The 16,780-nt window shown below is 49.0% G+C and overlaps 1 protein-coding gene across 2 annotated transcripts; it reads right to left on the bottom strand.

Annotated features, from left to right (window-relative positions):
* Positions 1–1,290: 1,290 nt before the first annotated feature.
* On the bottom strand, positions 1,291–4,936 carry MRPL52 (mitochondrial ribosomal protein L52; the record flags this gene model as incomplete). Of its 2 annotated transcripts, none has more annotated exons than XM_084240009.1 (5): positions 1,291–1,443; positions 1,778–1,842; positions 4,576–4,643; positions 4,720–4,780; positions 4,886–4,936. In XM_084240009.1, the coding sequence occupies 5 exons, from the start codon at positions 4,911–4,913 to the stop codon at positions 1,291–1,293; spliced, it is 375 nt and encodes a 124-aa protein (XP_084096135.1). The 2 variants fall into 2 exon arrangements, with proteins under 2 accessions (XP_084096135.1, XP_084096134.1); XM_084240008.1 differs by having other exon boundaries at positions 4,720–4,777; positions 4,886–4,913.
* Positions 4,937–16,780: the final 11,844 nt, after the last annotated feature.

Genomic DNA, 16,780 nt, shown 5'->3' with positions numbered 1-16,780 from the left:
AATTAGAACTGGCTGGGGAGGGAAAGGGTCAAGGCCATAGAATCTGGGGAAACACAAATGGCAAAATAGTTAGAAAAGAGAAGAGTTTTGGGGTTTAGTTGTCCCTCTACACTGGAAAAGGAGGTAATTTCTTAAAGAAGAAAATCTTTCAAGGAGAGCCTAGGCTCTGAGAACAAAAGGTGGAGGTCCGCAGGGAAGGTGAGCAGCTAAAGCTGAGGGTGGGAAAGACGACAGAAGCTGAGGATGGGAGAGAGATAAAAGGTTAAGACTGGATCTGGAAAAGCAGCAGAAGCAGGAAAAGTGTGGGAGACAGAAAATTTGACCATCAGCAAAATCTAAGATCCAAGAATTGGCATTGGTTAGCAGAGAGAGGAAGGAGGTAGCAGGGAGAAAGAAGAGAAAGCAAGCAAGGAAAGAAATAGGATGCTGGACCAAAAGGTCAGGTAGGAAGCTCCAGAAATCCCAGAGATTCAGGAACTGTTACGTTTTGTGCAGGAGAATGGAAGTCCATCACTCTGGATTGTAATAGGGACAAAGGTCCTTTCCCTCCAGAATCCATGATTGATATAATGTAAGGTTGTCTGGGTCCTGGGCAGCTATCAGATTTGGGGTGATATATGGTGGATACTTGATACCAATCCCAGTTATTGGGGGCTGAGCACCTTTGGGCCTCCCCTATACTGTGGTGTGGAAGGTACAGGCCTTTGTCCACTTGACCTCTGGAATTCAGTCAGAACCATGGAAATCTTAAGATCCAGCCTTAGCAGAATACGCAACACCCAAGTCTGGTTCTGCCCATGTCAGCCTTCTCAGAAGGGGTCCCCTCCTGGACTGTAGATCTAAAGTTTAGGAAAACTGACACTAGTTGCTTGCCAAGAAATGGGCCTCTGCCGGAAAGGCTTTTTCATCACAACATTTATTAAATGCCTGAACACAGTTGGTCTGAGCTGTAGTGTGATGTTAAAAGGTTTAAATGCCTGGCAAAAACCCAGGAAAATGGCTGCCACTCTCCATGTCCGCAGAGCACTACTGGTCAGTGTTGGCCAGTTCCTATGGGCTGTAAAAGTGGGGAGAGTTCTCCCAGAGCAAGGTTCTGTTGAACTGAAGTCAGGGGTGAGGGCACTGAGCCAACACTTCTAGTGATCTCACTGTCCATTCTTCCTGGTGTCCAAGCTTTTTTGCTCTGAAGACAGATGGGGAGCATAAAGGCTCTTGTCTGTCTGGGTGAGACATCTAGGTGACAGAAAAGGAAGTCAGAGAAAGACTGGGAAAAGGAGACAGGAATTGCTTTTATTGACTTGATAGTGGGCTCTGCAGTAGAGCCCCCTTGGGTTTAAGGGCATTTTTCCGCTTCCTTTCTTCTTCCTGCAACTTCTCCTGCTGTTTGAGCTGCCATGCTTGTAATCCAGCATCCATTTCCTGTGACAGCAATACTACTCGTCTCTGAAATAGACAGGAAGACAGTGAGGATAACATCTGGGGCTTGAGCTCTGTGCCACACATCCTCTCACTCACAGATCAAAGCCAGAGGTTTCAGCTAGAAAATGACATCGGGGAAGGGGTGGGACCCAGCCTTGGGCTGGGAAGTAGCAGCAGAGCAGCAAAATGCATGGCTGAACGTCTACTACTGGGTCCTGCCCTAGGAGTGCCTCACTCTGTTCCTCCCTTTGGCTGTCCAAACTTCAGCGTATTAGCTTAGGTGCCAACATGGTTCAACACAAATTACACTCCTTAACCTCTGCCCTCTTGTTATACACTGGCTGCTCTGGCCACTCACTGCAAACTTTTCCCTTTGGGCTTTTCTTCGAAGTTGCCCTTTCATTGGAGGGGCAGGGCGGCCATCTGTGGGAAAAAAGTGAGAGAAAAGGCAAGTGTCAGAGATGGCCTGCAGCACCTTGTAAAGCACCGTGACAGGAATGAGGCAAAAACCAATTTTTAGTTCCTCTCTTTCATTTCACACCCACTGCAGCTTAATTCACCTACCACATTGTCCTTCACCTTCAAGGGCGAGGAATGCTAGTACAACCAAGAATAATCTCCTAGGCATGTTCCTACTTACCCCTTATTAGTCTGGAATTCAAAGTCCTCTGCAATGCTGAATCTCCTGTTTTATTTTCAGAAACCCTCCACTCAAAGCAATCTGATAACTCTTCTACTCACTCTGTCTTCGCTAAATTCTGGCTCATTCCATAAAGTAACAAGGGCCTCTTTTCCTGTCCGTCCAGGCAAATTCTCATCCTTCTGCCCACCTCAAGTCCTGCCTGTCCCAGAAATCTTCTATCCTCTTCAACTCCCTCAGCTCTCACTTCTGAAAGAAGTACACATCAATTTAATATCTACCTGTTTGCTTTGGGACATTTATTATACCGTTGTTCTTTTTTTTTTTTTGTTAACAAAGATTTATTTGTTTACGCATACAAGAACTGGGGTATAGGCCAGAGGTTTGGGGGGTGAGAGGATTCACCAGAGACAGAGTGGGGAACAGAACAGGCAGACTGACGGAAATACACTGCAGAGGGGAGCAGCGGGTTACTCAGGAGAGGTCTGCTGTGCCATGTGGGTAGCCCTGGCTGGGGATCGAACTCATGCTGCAGTGGCTGCGGATAGCTTCTTAGGCTGTGTCCTAACCCCTTGTGCCACCAGGGAGGCCCTTGTTGTTTTTTTTTTTTTTAAAGATTTATTTGTACATATAAGAGCTGGGGTGCAGGCCAGAGGAGTGGGGTAGGGGAGTGAGAGGATTCACCAGAGACAGAATGGGGAGCAGAACAGACAGATCTACTGCACCATGTGGGTCAGAAGCCTGGCCGGCCGGGAAGACCAGGAATCAAACTCATGGTGCAGTGGCTGGCCATAGCTTGATAGCGTGTCTTTAACCCCTGCACCACTAGAGGGGCCCCTATACGGTTGTTCTTAGGGTTAGCCATCTTGAGTCCTTGGACTGGGGCAGAGCACTGAAGTATTCCATGTTTTATTTCCTCAGCTAGACTTGCTCCTTATGATCAAAGACTGTATCACTAGTTGTTACTATAGTATAGAATAGGCACATAAGCACATAATAAAAATTCTGTAGATACCTCCCTGGTGGCATAGGGGTTAAGTCTCATGGGGTTTACCACCATGACCTGAGTTTGATCCCTGGCCAGGGAGCTAACCCACATGGTGCCGCAGACCTCTCCTGTCTCACCCGCTGCTCCCCTCAGCAGCGTATTTCAGTAGATCCACCTGTTCTGTTCCCCCCTCTGTCTCCTCTTACCCCCTAACACTTCTGGCTTATACCCCAGTTCTTGTACACATAAGTAAATAAATCTTAAAAAAAATTCTGCAAGTATCTGACTGGCTGAAAAGTTGCCTTATCTGATCTCAAGTAATTTATAATGGAGATGAAGAAAAAGGACACTTTCTACCAAAAAAGAGACAGAGCAAAAACTGAAACCTTGAAGGCAAGAGATAAGAGATATTATTTGTCAGGAAAGGGAATCCATGTTGTATATGCAGGGTACTTTACATTGGTCGCTTCATTTTATCTTTACAAGAGCCGCAGGAGACAGGTATTCTTCTTTTACAGATGTGAAAATTGAAAGGTACAATTAAATAGCCTGGCTAAGACCACAATGTTAGCAAGCAGAAAAGCTTGGATTAAAAAGTCAATTCCAGGGGACTCCCTGGTGGTGCAAGGGGTTAAGCATTGCACTATGAAGCAATCTGCAGCCTCTGCAGCATGAGTTTGATCCCTGGCCGGCCAGGGAGCTACCCACAAGGCGAGGCAGACCTCTCCTGTCTTGCCTGCTGCTCCTCTCAGCAGTGTACTTCGGTCAGTCTGCCTGTTCTGTTCCCTACTCTGTCTCTGGTGAATCCTCTCACTCCCCACATCTCAGGCCTGTACCCCAGTTCTTGTCTTGGGGATGTTGAAGGGGGCCTGGCCTCTGCCCAGTTCTAATCCTTTGTTATTACCTAGATGTGTGATCACAGACAATTCACTTCCATAGGCCTCAACTTTCCCACCTATAAACTGGAGTTCCATGTGGGACGTGGGTTCAACTTTTCTAAGGTTCTTCTCTTCTAGGGATAATATCTACTGTCTGTTTTCTTTCTATCATTCTGTCCCCCCCCCCCAACACACACCTTCTTAAAGTAAAGGTAAAGAGACTTCTGAAATGATCTTAATACTCACCTTTCCTTCTACCCCTCTCCCTGAGAAGCTCATTTAGGCAGCCTTTCAAAGAGCTCTGCCTGCATCTGGCACTAAATTCTCCAAATGAACTCACCACACAGAAGGGAGATTTTTCCTAACTATGAAAAAAATCACGACCCGCTTTGAGAAACGTGAATGTCCTGTCACTCCCTCCCCAGGGATGCCCCAAGTCCGAATAATCTTCTCCTTATCCCCACAAGCCATGATGATCCTGTCTTTCTTTACTTTCTATAGACGTACTTTAATTTATAAACTAAACAACAGAAATTTCTACACCCAACTCAAAATAAAATTCAATACATTTTCTACTCAGACACACCCCCACATGGACACTCGCCCGCTCCCATCTGTCTAGGCGAGTTAACTGTCAGATCAGCGCTCACCTGCGTAAGACCAATCTGGCAGCTCCGTGAGGGGCCCGTAGCCGGAAGGATTGGGAGCCAGGCCCTGCCTGGGTGGAGAAAAACAGCTGGGTGAGAACCCGGCCCAGCTTCAGTTCCCCCAGCTTCCTCCAGACCCGCACTCACTGGAGTCGCCACGGGCTGCCCGCCCGAGCCGCCGCGCAGCAATGCAGCCTCCGGACACCTGCTGGGAAAAAGCAAGGCAGAATGGGGAGAAAGCCGTCTGGCTAGTTTAGGAGTCCCGGGCCCGCGCGCGCGGGACCGCGAGCCCACCCACCCTAGTCCCACTTACTCGAGAGAAGAGTACCTAAAGCAGCCATGCTGAGTCCGAGGAGCCGGAAGTGGGCGTGGACTCCGTGGCCACGCACGACGCTGCGGGAGAAGCAGGGAGCCGCCATCTTGAACCTGCTTTCCAATCACGGAGCCCGCCATCTTGGGTCATTGTACGGAAGTGAACGACGGAATTGCAACCCCGGGGTTTGGGGCGAGAACGTCGTTCTGCATGTGCCTCGTCAGTGGGGGACACATCTTCAGTGGAAGTGGTGTCCTCCCAGACTGAAGTGACCCGTACTGTTCCCCCGACCGCAAATCCTTTGAATTTTATTATAACTTGTATCATGGAGAAGTAACATTTTTACCTCATTCTGTTCCTCTCCCGCATCTTCTTAACATATTTTTCCCAGACTAAGAGCAGTGATTAAATTTAGAATGAATCAAAGTATGGATTTCAGTTCTCCTTCATCTAACAAAATTGAGTAACTTACATGTGATAAGTACTCTAATAGGCTCAGAAAAATTTATGGAAAGGAAAGCGGACATCAGTGATGGGGCTCTCAGGAGAGAGAAAGAGAGAAGACAATAATCAAATAACCACATTACTGTAATATTATACCCGAGAGGCTTGGTGGGAAAGGAAGTACCTGTTGTTTGTGAGCCTATAAGGGAATTTGGTCCAGAGTAGACTCTCAAAGAAGGCTTTCTTGAAGGAGAGGTATGGGAGCTAAGATCTGATTCTATTTCTGTAAGAGCTACCAGGGTGGTGTTAGTGTAAGTGGTAAACCCAGGTCTATGACTCCTTCCCTCCTTTTTATCATGCACTTGGGGAAATAATCCTTAATTTTTTCATTAAAAAAAAGCGTAATATATCACATTCGTGAGAATGTTTTAAGAATGATAATGTGAAAGTATTTTTTATATGGTGAAGCCTATAAAAGTTTCTACATTGGTAGGCTAGATACTAAACACTGCTGATTGGGGGAATCCCAGGGAGTGGTGCAATGGCTTATCTGGAAGTTTTTCATTTCCTTCTGCTAGACAGACTGACAAGTTTTTCCACAGGAGGTGGCTCTGAACTGTGCTTTGAAAGGGGAAGGGTGGATCCTGGTTTAAGAAGTAAAAGCAGCTATTTAGATAACAATAAGAATGGTATAAACTAAGGTTGAACCAGAAGGGATGGTAACAAAATGCCTTGGCTGTAACCCAACAGATGGACCCCAAAAACTAACCAAGGGAAATAAGAAAATAGAGTACCATCGCCATCCTACATGCATACACTTCATTTTCACTTATCAAGGCACTTTGATATAAATAATTTCATAAAATGTTCACAACCTGTAAAGTAGATTAGATAGTGCAGGAAGCAATCATTGTACAGATTGCCTGTAGTTTACAGAGATCAGGAAATTGAACCAAAATGTGGCTGTGGATTTATTGTTTTACAGTTAGTTGCAATAATGACTGAGTAACATCTTTCCTAAGCTCCATATGCCTGTGGCTTATGGTGCTAAGATAGACAGCTGATTTAGACAGCCTTAGGATTTCATTACATAGTTTATAGTTGGAGAATAAATAGTGGAAGTTATGGGCTGGAAAAATAACTGCAATGCTAACATTCAGAATTGACAGGAAAGATGACAAACTGGCACTATCACCAATACTATACAAGGAGTTGAAACAGCAGCACTTCTATCTTCTAGTAGCTCATAAATTACAGGGACACCATTACTCTGCACAATCATAAAAATGGGCACATGCATTAAGGTGAGCAAATGATGAAATAATGTGGATAATATGAACTCCACATGCAGAAGTGAACACATACAATAATTTATTTTTTTAAAGATTTATTTATTTATGCATACAAGAACTGAGGTACAGGCCAGAGGTGTGTGCGTGTGTTGGGGTGGGTTGTGAGAGGATTCACAGAGACAGAGTGGGCAGCAAAACAGGCAGATGTACTGAAACACTGCTGAGGGGAGCAGCGTGCCAGACAGGAGAGGTCTGCTGCGCCATGTGGGTCAGCTCCCTGGCCTGTGATCAAACTCGTGGTGCTGCTGTAGCTTCGGATTACTTCATAGTGTTGCAATTTAACCCCTTGCGCCACCAGGGAGGCCCACATACAACAATTTAATAGTTGTGAGAATCAGTGAACCAGGGCTCGAGGACTCTGGAGGCAGGATGGGAAGTTTGACCAGGAAATAGGGGAGGGGAAAGGTCTTTGGAAAGAAGACAAAGTTCAGTCTTTGACGTGTTTAGTGTGATGTGGCAGAGAGACAATTCATGGGTTGTAAATAGCAGGAAATATGGTTTAGAATTCAAGACAGAGAAAGAGAACACTAGCAGACAGCTAACGTCATCAGAATTCTTGGGGACGTCATGAAATCACTATTGCACAGGAGGCACTTGGACAGACCTTTTCAGGGAAACCATCACACTCACAGGAAAGCAACTTTGTCATCCCAAATTAGATATCTTTCAATCTCTAGACTTCACCTGGTAAATGGTAGAGTTAAGAACAAGGCGAAATATCAGGGTTCTCAACCTCATGTCTTACCTCTTTAAAAATGATGCCTCTCAAGGGCATCATGCCCTGTATTTGGCTTTAACATTTCATTATCCACTCATGCTTTTGTCCACTGTGTTTATTTAAATATACTCCTGTCAGGTCTGTATACTGTAACTTGTGTACAAGTGCACTGCTGGGGGAAACTAGGTACTTTTTAAAATGTTGTGATGAATAATGATGAGGCTGGAACAAGAACTGAAGTGAAACTTGACTCTTAGTCAAGCCCATACTTCCCTTTGCAACTGCTTCACTCTTTTTTGCATGCTTATGACCAAATTTTAAGGTTGGAAATTGTCTTGTTTTACATTTCATCCTTACGTTCCTCCTTAGGACAGGTCAGTATCGAATAACTCATCCCTCACAGAAACTGTGGAAACTGAAAGCTATAAACCACCCACTCACACAGTACACTCCTTTGCATATTATCTAATTTATATAATTATTGTAACATGACTTTTCTTTTACTATGGTTGTCAAAGACCTGCTAAATAGGAAAGGGTTAAATTTAGTGTTAGAGGAGCCAATTTCAAGATGGGTAAATTGGGCCTCCTTGGTGGTACAAGGGCTTAAATCTCAGCACTATGAAGCTTAAGTTCCATCTCTGGCTAGGGAGCTGGCCGGCAGGGCGTAGCTGACCTCTTCTGCCTCACCTGCTGCTCCCCTCAGCAGTGTATTTCAGTCAGTCTGCCTGTTCTGCTCCCCACTCTGTCTCTGGTGAATCCTCTCACTCCCCCCGCCCACCTCTGGCCTATACCTCAGTTCTTGGATGCATAAATAAAATAAATCTTTAAAACAAAAAAGGTAAATTATGCCTTCAGATTACACACTTTTTCCTTGCCTGGCAGCTAGGATGTCCCCCAGGGTGGGTTCCTCCGCACCAAACTGGTCTTGAAAGTGGGTGGCTGTGAATCTGTGCAAAGTGGCAATAGTTGCTTTAAAAACGACAAAACTGGACTGTCCAAAAGGTGCGCAAGACAAAACTATTATTTACAAGTAATTTTTTAGCCTTTAAAACGTATGAAGCGTTTCAGATCTCTTTCCTTGAACTAGCTCAGGAGCGCCCTCTTTTGTTGGGTCCACGCTACCACCAAGGATCTTCAGAAGAAAGGTGCTTTGGGGACTCCAGCCACCCGGGCTTCGTCAGCGTGGACATCTTTGGTTAAGTGCTGCCCCCTGGCGGCGGCGCTACCCCCACCCCCACCCCCCATACCTTCCCTGTGTGGCGGAGCCCACTGTCGGATTTGGGAACTCAGAACTCAAGCTGATGCAACAGCTGTCCCGAGGGGGCGGGGAACAGCGAACTCGTGGGGAGGAGACGCCCTTCCGGGGAACCCCTTCCAGGCTGCATGCGGGTGCCGCTCCTTGCCCCCCACCTCCACCCCCGCTTCCCCAGAGTCCCTCCCGAGCGTCAGCTCGGGGCTGGAGGCGGGGTGGTCTGGCTTTGGCGCTGTCGCCCGGTCCCCGTCGGGCCGCGCGGTCGAGATGGGCTGGGAGGGGAGGAAGAGGCGGCCGAGCCCTCCCGGCGCGGGGACTCCGCGGTCTTTTCCATTTCCCGGGGCCCGCGCAGCCGCGCCCAAGTGAGGATGGGCAGCGGGCCTTGAGGCCTTTCGCCTGCCGCCCCCGCGCCCCGCTCCTTCTGGCGCCTCCAGGCTGCGGGCGGGGCGGGGGCTGCCTGCAGCCGGAATGCAAGGGGCGCCGGGTGGGGTGGGGCCCCGGCCCCCGAGGCAGTCCGCGCCCGGACCTGGACTACAAGGGCTCTCCAGAGCCTCCGGACCGAGCTCTCCAGAGGGCATGGAGGGCAGGTGGGGGCTGGGTGGGATTTGGGAAGGCGAGGTCTTCGGCCCGCAGTCTCGAAGCCGGGGCCAAAAGAGGGAAATACGGGGAAAGCGCAGGACTCCGTGGAGGGGCGCGCCGGCAGCCGGGGCGCGGGTGGAGGGGGTGTTTGGGAAGGGGCGTGGAGGGGTGTCGGGGAAGAGTTCACGCTGGAGGGTTTGCAGTGCCACCCTCGAGTCCACCTGCGTGGCTGCCCCTGAGCGCCATCTCTCCCCGCCTTCTCCGCGCGCCTTTCTCCCCTCCTTGGGCGCTCTCTCCTTGCTCTGGCGCCCCCAGACCGGGCACTCCGGTGTGGGACAGAGGAACCGAGAGCTTCTCTGAGTCGAGGGGCTTGTTTTGTTTTCCAGTGAATGAAGTAAAAAGTCCATCTCAAACCATTCTGGATTTCCCAGTAAAGCTGAAAAGTATACCCTTCTCCACGCCCTGCTCCTCCAACCCCTTACTCTTAGAAATACTCAATATCTCCAAATACTCCTTGCTTCGGAACCAGCGCAGCAGCAGCATGGGTGTACCAGAAGGGCGAATTCAAAGACATTCCCAGAGCCCAGCCAGCTGGGAAATCAGTCCAGGAGGAACAGCGTTGTTCATTTATTCATTTATTGGTGTAACGTTTCTCAAGGGACTACACAGCAGGTGCCCTGCGTTGGGGAAACCCCTGGTGGTGCTTTCCTTCTAGTAGGGGAGGTGACACCAAAGAGACTGGGGGCAGTTAGTGTCCTTGAAGAAAAGTCCAGCGTCCTGAAGGGGTAGAGATTGACAGAGGGAAGGAGTTGTTTTTTCTGAGACACCTCCAGGAAGGCCTCCAGCCTGGGTGGTGTTTAAGCACAGACTTGAATGGGTGAGTGAAGAAATGAGCACCACCACTGTAGTGTGTTCCAGGCAGAGGGAACAGCAACTGCAAAAGCTCTGAGGTGAGATCATGCTGGTTGTGTGGCAGGCAGCAGCAAGGAAGCTTGTGTGACTGGAGTGGAGTGAGGGAAAGTAGGGGTCAGGGACAGTTTTAGGGCTGTTTTCCCAGGACTTTCCTCATTTACAACTTGGACCTGACTCCAGAGTGGGATCAAGGGGCAGGTCAACTGGGCAGCAGCCAGGGTCTGAGAAGGCACCAAATCATCCTGGGAGTAATTAAGACATTTGGTGCCAATGAACACTGATTTCTCTCCCTGACTCCTGGTGAAATGTAAATTGGGGCTCATCCACTGACAGAGACCTTGGCAACTCCTTACTTGGGCTCTCTATCTCTAAGACAAGTTGCAGAGTGTAACCCTGAGACCATCCAGATGATAATTGCTGCAAGGCAGCAGTCACCGCTGGAATTCTGAACATGCACCTTGCGCTGTGAAGTGTCAATCTGTGAGAGAGAGATTTATGCTATTTGACTACATTTTACATAGTTTAATAGAAATTTTGTTTCAGAAAATTCCATGTGATAAATTCATGTAATAAGCTCTAATTTTGAACAGAAAGGATGAGCCTTACAGTTTTTATTCTGAGAAAAATGGTATTCCCCCATGTCTGCTAAGTAAACATTCAACAGATACTTAAATAATCCTGGTTTGAAGGGGTGCCAACTCATTAGCCAGCTGATGTTGCCAGGGCTTGCTCTGACCCCATTGGCTGGCTCTTACTTGGCAAAACAAGCGTGCCCTGAACCAATTGGGGATCTGAGCTAGGGGCTTGCTTAGTGTTCTGGTATGTGCTTAACTGTACCCCACAAGTGACCTTCCTTGGCATGAATTGCCTTCTATATGGTCTGAAACCAGGATCTTGAGATGGGATCTCAGAGTTCCAGTGCCCTAACCATGGATCCTGCTCCTCTGCAAGACTCAGCATAGTTTGTGAGTGGCAGATGAGTTGGAAATGAAATGAGGGTGAGGGGAGTTGTAAAGAGCATCAAGAGGGCTCTGTAAGTCCCCGGGAGAGCCTCTGTGCTGGGTAAAGGTAGGGCTTTAAGCAAGCTTGGAGCCGAGGTAGGGAGGGGGAGGAGCTGAGACATGCAGGAGAAGATGCCCGGAGGCGATCAGGCTTGAGGTCCTCTGGGTTGATCAGGCAGTCCCAGCTCCAGCCCGTCGCCTGGCCCCTCCCCGCTGCCGGCCAGAGTCACACATGTGTTTTCCTGTTTTCCATTTCGGTCCCGTCACCCTCTGCCTTTTCTGCTCCTCAGAGTCAACAGCTGCTGCAGCTTGAACCCTACCCCCCCATCCCCGCCCTAGTACCCTCCCCTCCCCCAGGGCCTGCTCCTTTCAGCACCTGCCCAAAGGTCACTGGACAGGTAAGAGGTGGGAGAGGAGGGACAATGGGTGAGAGGGGAAGTGCAGGAGGAGGATAGAGTGAGTTTTGAAAATTGGTTCACCCGGAGACCCCAGAGCCTCTTGATTCTGGGTCCCATCCCTGACTCTCCCTGGGCAGAACCCTCTACCCAAGGACTTGAGTCCTAAGTTAATGGCAGCCCTGGCCCCAGGAGTAAACAATTTCTTTCTTGTTTCTTTCTTTTTTTTTTTTTTTAAAGGGACTGTAGAGGGAGGAGCTGAGCTTCCAGCTTGGGGTGATGGGGGAAACTTAGCTGTACCAGTGTATTTGTTTTCTGTTTCTGTTGTTAGGGGAGGCAGCACAGACCAGTTGGAGCTAGGAAGACAAGACAGGGCATGGGGTCTCTGGGGGTTAAAGTGTCTTCTCACACTTAGCTCCCTGAGCTTCACTGAAGAGCCAAGAGCCTAACCTGTGCTCTGGTTTCTGGAGGCAATGCGGTTTGGTGTTGCCATTCACGGCTGGGGTCCAGGTGGTGGCTCTACTGGCTACTGTGCTAGGCACTGCTGCCTGTCTTCCCTGAACCCCTGAATCTGAAACTTCTCCCATAAGCTGTAGGATGAGAGTGCTGTCCTGTCATCTCCGCTAGGCCTTCCGAGATGAATGCACCTCAGACAGGGTGCCAAAACAAGGGGTGCTGTGGATCAGGAATGCTGTTTTCTTGTGGGGTTTCAGACTTGGCAAGGTTTTCCTCTTATAATGCCTTGAGTAAGAGAGCCCTTCAGGAAACTTTCTGCTGGCCCCAGGATGGTAGAAGCATTCCCCCCAAGAGCCAGAGTCTTGGGGGAAATGTGAGTTTCCAGAGATGGTGCTTTCCTGCCCCAGATGATGATGCTAGGCAGTGGTTGAGAAAGGAGGGAGCATCTTTTCTAAGAAGGACAGCTTCCCCTGCCCAGTTTGCCTGGGTTGACTAGGTAGGAATTCCACTCATAGCACTGGTGAGACCGCTAGGGTGTGCTGTTTGCTGGAGTGTGGATTTCCCCTCCAGTGGGCTTCTGTCTCAAGATTCCCTGCAAAGGCCTGCACTTTTCAGAAGGCATCAGCCAGGAACCAGATCCTACACACTGCTCTTCCTACTTCCCCTTAGGGTCCCCCCTTCTTTCGTCTCTCCTCCATTCCTTTTCTTGACATTCACTGGGACTCATCTTTCGTGCCAATGCAGTTGGTCTTAAAAGGAGAGGCGTGATGTATTGCTGTTTTTCTTTGCTTTACAAGTGGGAACCCTTAGCAAGAGCAGCTTTGCCAAGAGAACTTGTAATCACCTCTCATCTCTGCAAAGGGGTGAGAAAGGGGTGAAGCAGCTAGGAAGTTGATCAACAAGCTTTAAGTCTAGGTTTCAGGCTCAGGATGGCAGAGGCTTTCTATTTTAATCTAATCACACTATCTCCCAGATAATTCATTAGAGAGCCATCTGAAGGGCTTTTCTGTCTAAGAGGAAGGCCTGGAGACCCAGGAGGTATGAGGGGGTAGAGAGGTGGGGGAGATAGCACAGTTAAGAACTTGGGCTCTGTTGACTAGCCCCTGCACCCAACCTGGCTAGTCTGGTACCCTGGCATGTGACTCAGTGCCTGCCTCAAAGGGACATTAAATGAGGGAAAGCATTTAGGTGCTTAGCAGTGTGTCTGACTGGGTAAGTGCTCAGTAAGTGTTAGTTATTATTATTATAGGCACATTTGAAGGTTACAGGGAGAAAAGGATGAATTATCAGATGTTTGTGAGAGTGGCTTCGGAGAAGCATGAGCTCTGGTAAGGCTAACACCAGGATCCCCTTCATGGTTGAAAAAAAAATGTTCAATGGATTAGAATGGGAGAATGTATGTTAGAGGTTAGGCAGCCTGGGGGTTTTTAGATTTTCACATTTTGGTTGTAAAATAACCAAAGAAGGTTTAGAAAGGGTGTGGGAAGGGACAGACAATTGGGTTTCAGAATGAGAGGGGGTAAAAGAGACCCATGATGCTAGGTTTATAGACTTTTTTTTTAAAGATTTATTTTTATTCATTTATGCATACAAGAGCTAGGGTATAGACCAGAGGTGTGGGGTGAGGGGAGGTCCGGGGGTGAGGGGTCGGTGAGAGGATTCACCAGAGACACAGTGGGGAGCAGAACAGGCAGATTGACTGAAATACACTGCTGAGGGGAGCAGCAGGCAAGACAGGAAAGGTCTGCTGTGCCTTGTGGGTTAGCTCCCTGGCTGGGGATTGAACTCAGGCCACAATGGCTGGTGACAGCTTGATAGCGCTAAGACCAGCACTACCAGGGAGGCCCCACATAATGCTAGGTTTAAAGAAGACTATAAAAGTACAATGAACTACGTGATTTCCCCAAATGTTCAACTTCCTCTGTCCTGGGCCTGTTTGTCTAGGATAACTTAGTGAAATCTTATTTCCCCATATTTTAAGGGGAAATATGCAGTAAACTTGTATTTGGGGGAGGTGCTTATGGGAATTTATTCTTACCCTGAAGATCCTGCTATATTTTTTTTTTTTCAAAGATTTATTTATTTATTTATTTATACAAGCACTGGGTACAGTCAGAAGCACAGGAGGGTGAGAGAACTCACCAGAGCCAGAGCGGGGAGCAGAGCAGGCAGAAGGACCGAAGTACACTGCTGAGGGGAGCAGCGGGCGGCAGGAAAGGTCTGCGCGCCATGTGGGACCCTCCTCTGGTGGCCGGGGAGCAGCCAGGGATTGAACCGGTGCTGCAGAGGCTGCGGGCAGCTTTGTAACCCAGCGCTCAACCGCTGCGCTACCTGGGAGGCCCTGCTATATTCTTTTAATAGTTTTTTTTTTTTATAGAGGCATGTTTTTATTTATTTATTTATTATATTTGTTTGTTTGTTTTGTTTATACATGCACTGGGTACAGTCAGAAGTGCGGGAGGGTGAGAGAATTCACCAGAGCCAGAGTGGGGAGCAGAGCAGGCAGAAGGACGGAAGTACACTGCTGAGGGGAGCAGCGGGTGGCAGGAGAGGTCTGCGCACCATGTGGGATCCTCCGGCCGGCCGGGGAGCAGCCGGAGATCGAACTGGCCCTGCAGAGGCCAGGGGCAGCTTCGCAACCCAGCGCTCAACCGCTGCGCCACCGGGGAGGCCCTGCTATATTCTTTTAATCATGAAAGGGAGGACCTCCTTGGAGGTGCAAGGGTTAAGTGCCAGCACTGTCAAGCTATCACCAGCCATTGCTGCATGAGTTCATCCGCCACATGGTGCAGCAGACCTCTCCTGTCTTGCCCACTGCTCCCCTCAGCAGTGTATTTCAGTCAGTCTGCCTGTTCTGCTCCCCACTCTGTCTCTGGTGAATCCTCTCACTACAATCCCCTCCCCCCACCTCTGGCCTACATCCCTAGCTCTTGTATGCATATATAAATAAAATAAATCTTTAAAAAAAAAAGAATGAAAGGGAATGTGAGTAGGTTAGGTGGCAGCCAGAGGCCAGAGTCACATTTATTCACCTGGGTTGCTTTGAAGTAGGCTGAGGTTTAGCCTTGGGGTAAAGGCTGAGTTTAGGGGCAGCCATCTCTCTCCCTATTTGTGGGGAAGTAAGCAGAGTTCTCCTCCGATCACGATCACGAGGTGAACTGACCACATTTACACTTCCTCTAATCTCAGCTGGTGAATAAGCCTTTGTGTCTCACTGTGCAACCTTCCTGCCTTTCTTGTTTGGGGTGAGAGAGCAGGGCTGCAGTGAGGCACGGGGTCTGACAGGGCTGTACATTCCTTCTCAGTGCCCTGTCCTCAGCAAATCTGCTCGGGATTGCGTTCCCAGGGATGCAGACACTGCACCCAGCCCACGTCTGTTCTTTCTCCTGGGTCCCCAGTCCTGGAGCAGAGCTGACAAAGGAGATTCCTGAGCAAGTGCCTTCTTATCACAGAAAGTGCTGAGCCAAGAGCTCCTAGCTGCCCCTTTTGCAGATGTGAAGGGCCAGTGAACCTTGGACCTAGCCAGTTGCTTAACACTCCTTTCCTCCTCCCCACCCCCTTGTCCTTCTTAACTTCTTGATTTGACTTAAATCCTTAAGCCTTTCCCTGGCCTTTCCTGTTACTGCTGGCTGAAAAGGAGGAGCGGTCAGACTACATTTCCTGGAGTCCACTGCGTGACTGCCACTGGTTGCTGCCTCCGGGAACCAACTTATCCCCCGGGCCAGGGAGTGAGTGTATCCTGCCCCTGCCCTCGGCCCCACTCACCTTGCGCACCCCCAACTTTGCCCACCCTGTAGTGTCCAATCACTCTGTCCTGAGTGCCTCCAGCTCTGGATCCTCCACTGCTTGGCCAGCCTCACCCACCTCCCTCTCAGCTGTCTGCTGCTCTGTGTGTCCTGCTTCAGCTGTTTCCTTGCCCTGGCTTTGGGTGCTGTCTCCCAGCAGCACCTCCTGGGTGGGGAACGCTCCTCAGCTGCCTCCAATCATGTCTAGGTTGGGCTGTTCATGTGGATTGCTCTTCTCTCGTTCATACCTTTTTTAGGGACTGTACCCATGTACATTCCATGTGAGGAATTTAAATTCCTGGGAATTGGGAAAGGTTTCTGTGAAAGGGGAAGCAGCAAGAAGAGGAGAGCATGTCTTTTTTCAGGGTGGGCTGGGGTTGTGTGGGCCTTGGACGTCTGAAGACTTCCGCTAAGGGCTGATAAGGGGTGTTTTCTGAGTTGGGGGTGGTTGTGGGTTTCCAGCAAGAGATCTCTGAGACCCTTAGGTTTGTCAGAGCTAGAATCCTTGGGGAGAAAGAGCAGTTTGTGAGGAGACCCCACAGGTTAGCCCTTGCAAGCCTGCTTCCTCATGTTGCCTCTCAGCGCTAGCGACAGGTGAGATGGAAATTGGTGGGAAGACAAACTTATTTTTGGATGAGGCTGAACAACGCAGACTCAAAACACTATGGTTATATCTGAGGACAATCAAATTGCCCTTATTCCAGTCTTGCATCAGAGCAGGTTCAGACAGAAGCAGGATTTAACTTTTTGTCTTGTAAATCAAGTGGGTAGCACCAACCTAGTAATGAGAAACACATGCTTTCTCTCTGGAGAACGAGTATTTCCCTTGAACATGTGAGTCGGGGTTTTGATGAGCTAGCTGGAGAAGAGGTAAATGGGAAGTGGGAGACGGGGAGAGGCCTCGGAATGGTTGGTGGAGGCAAATCACCTCTATGAGGGACCTCCACCTCATTGCCAACTATCCAATATGTACCATGTACCATTTTTCTTCCTCAGAGG

This window comes from Talpa europaea (genome assembly GCF_964194135.1).
Source record: "Talpa europaea genome assembly, chromosome: 8".
In the NCBI taxonomy this organism is placed as follows: Eukaryota; Metazoa; Chordata; class Mammalia; order Eulipotyphla; family Talpidae; genus Talpa; species Talpa europaea.
This window is presented reverse-complemented; position numbering and strand designations above follow the sequence as displayed.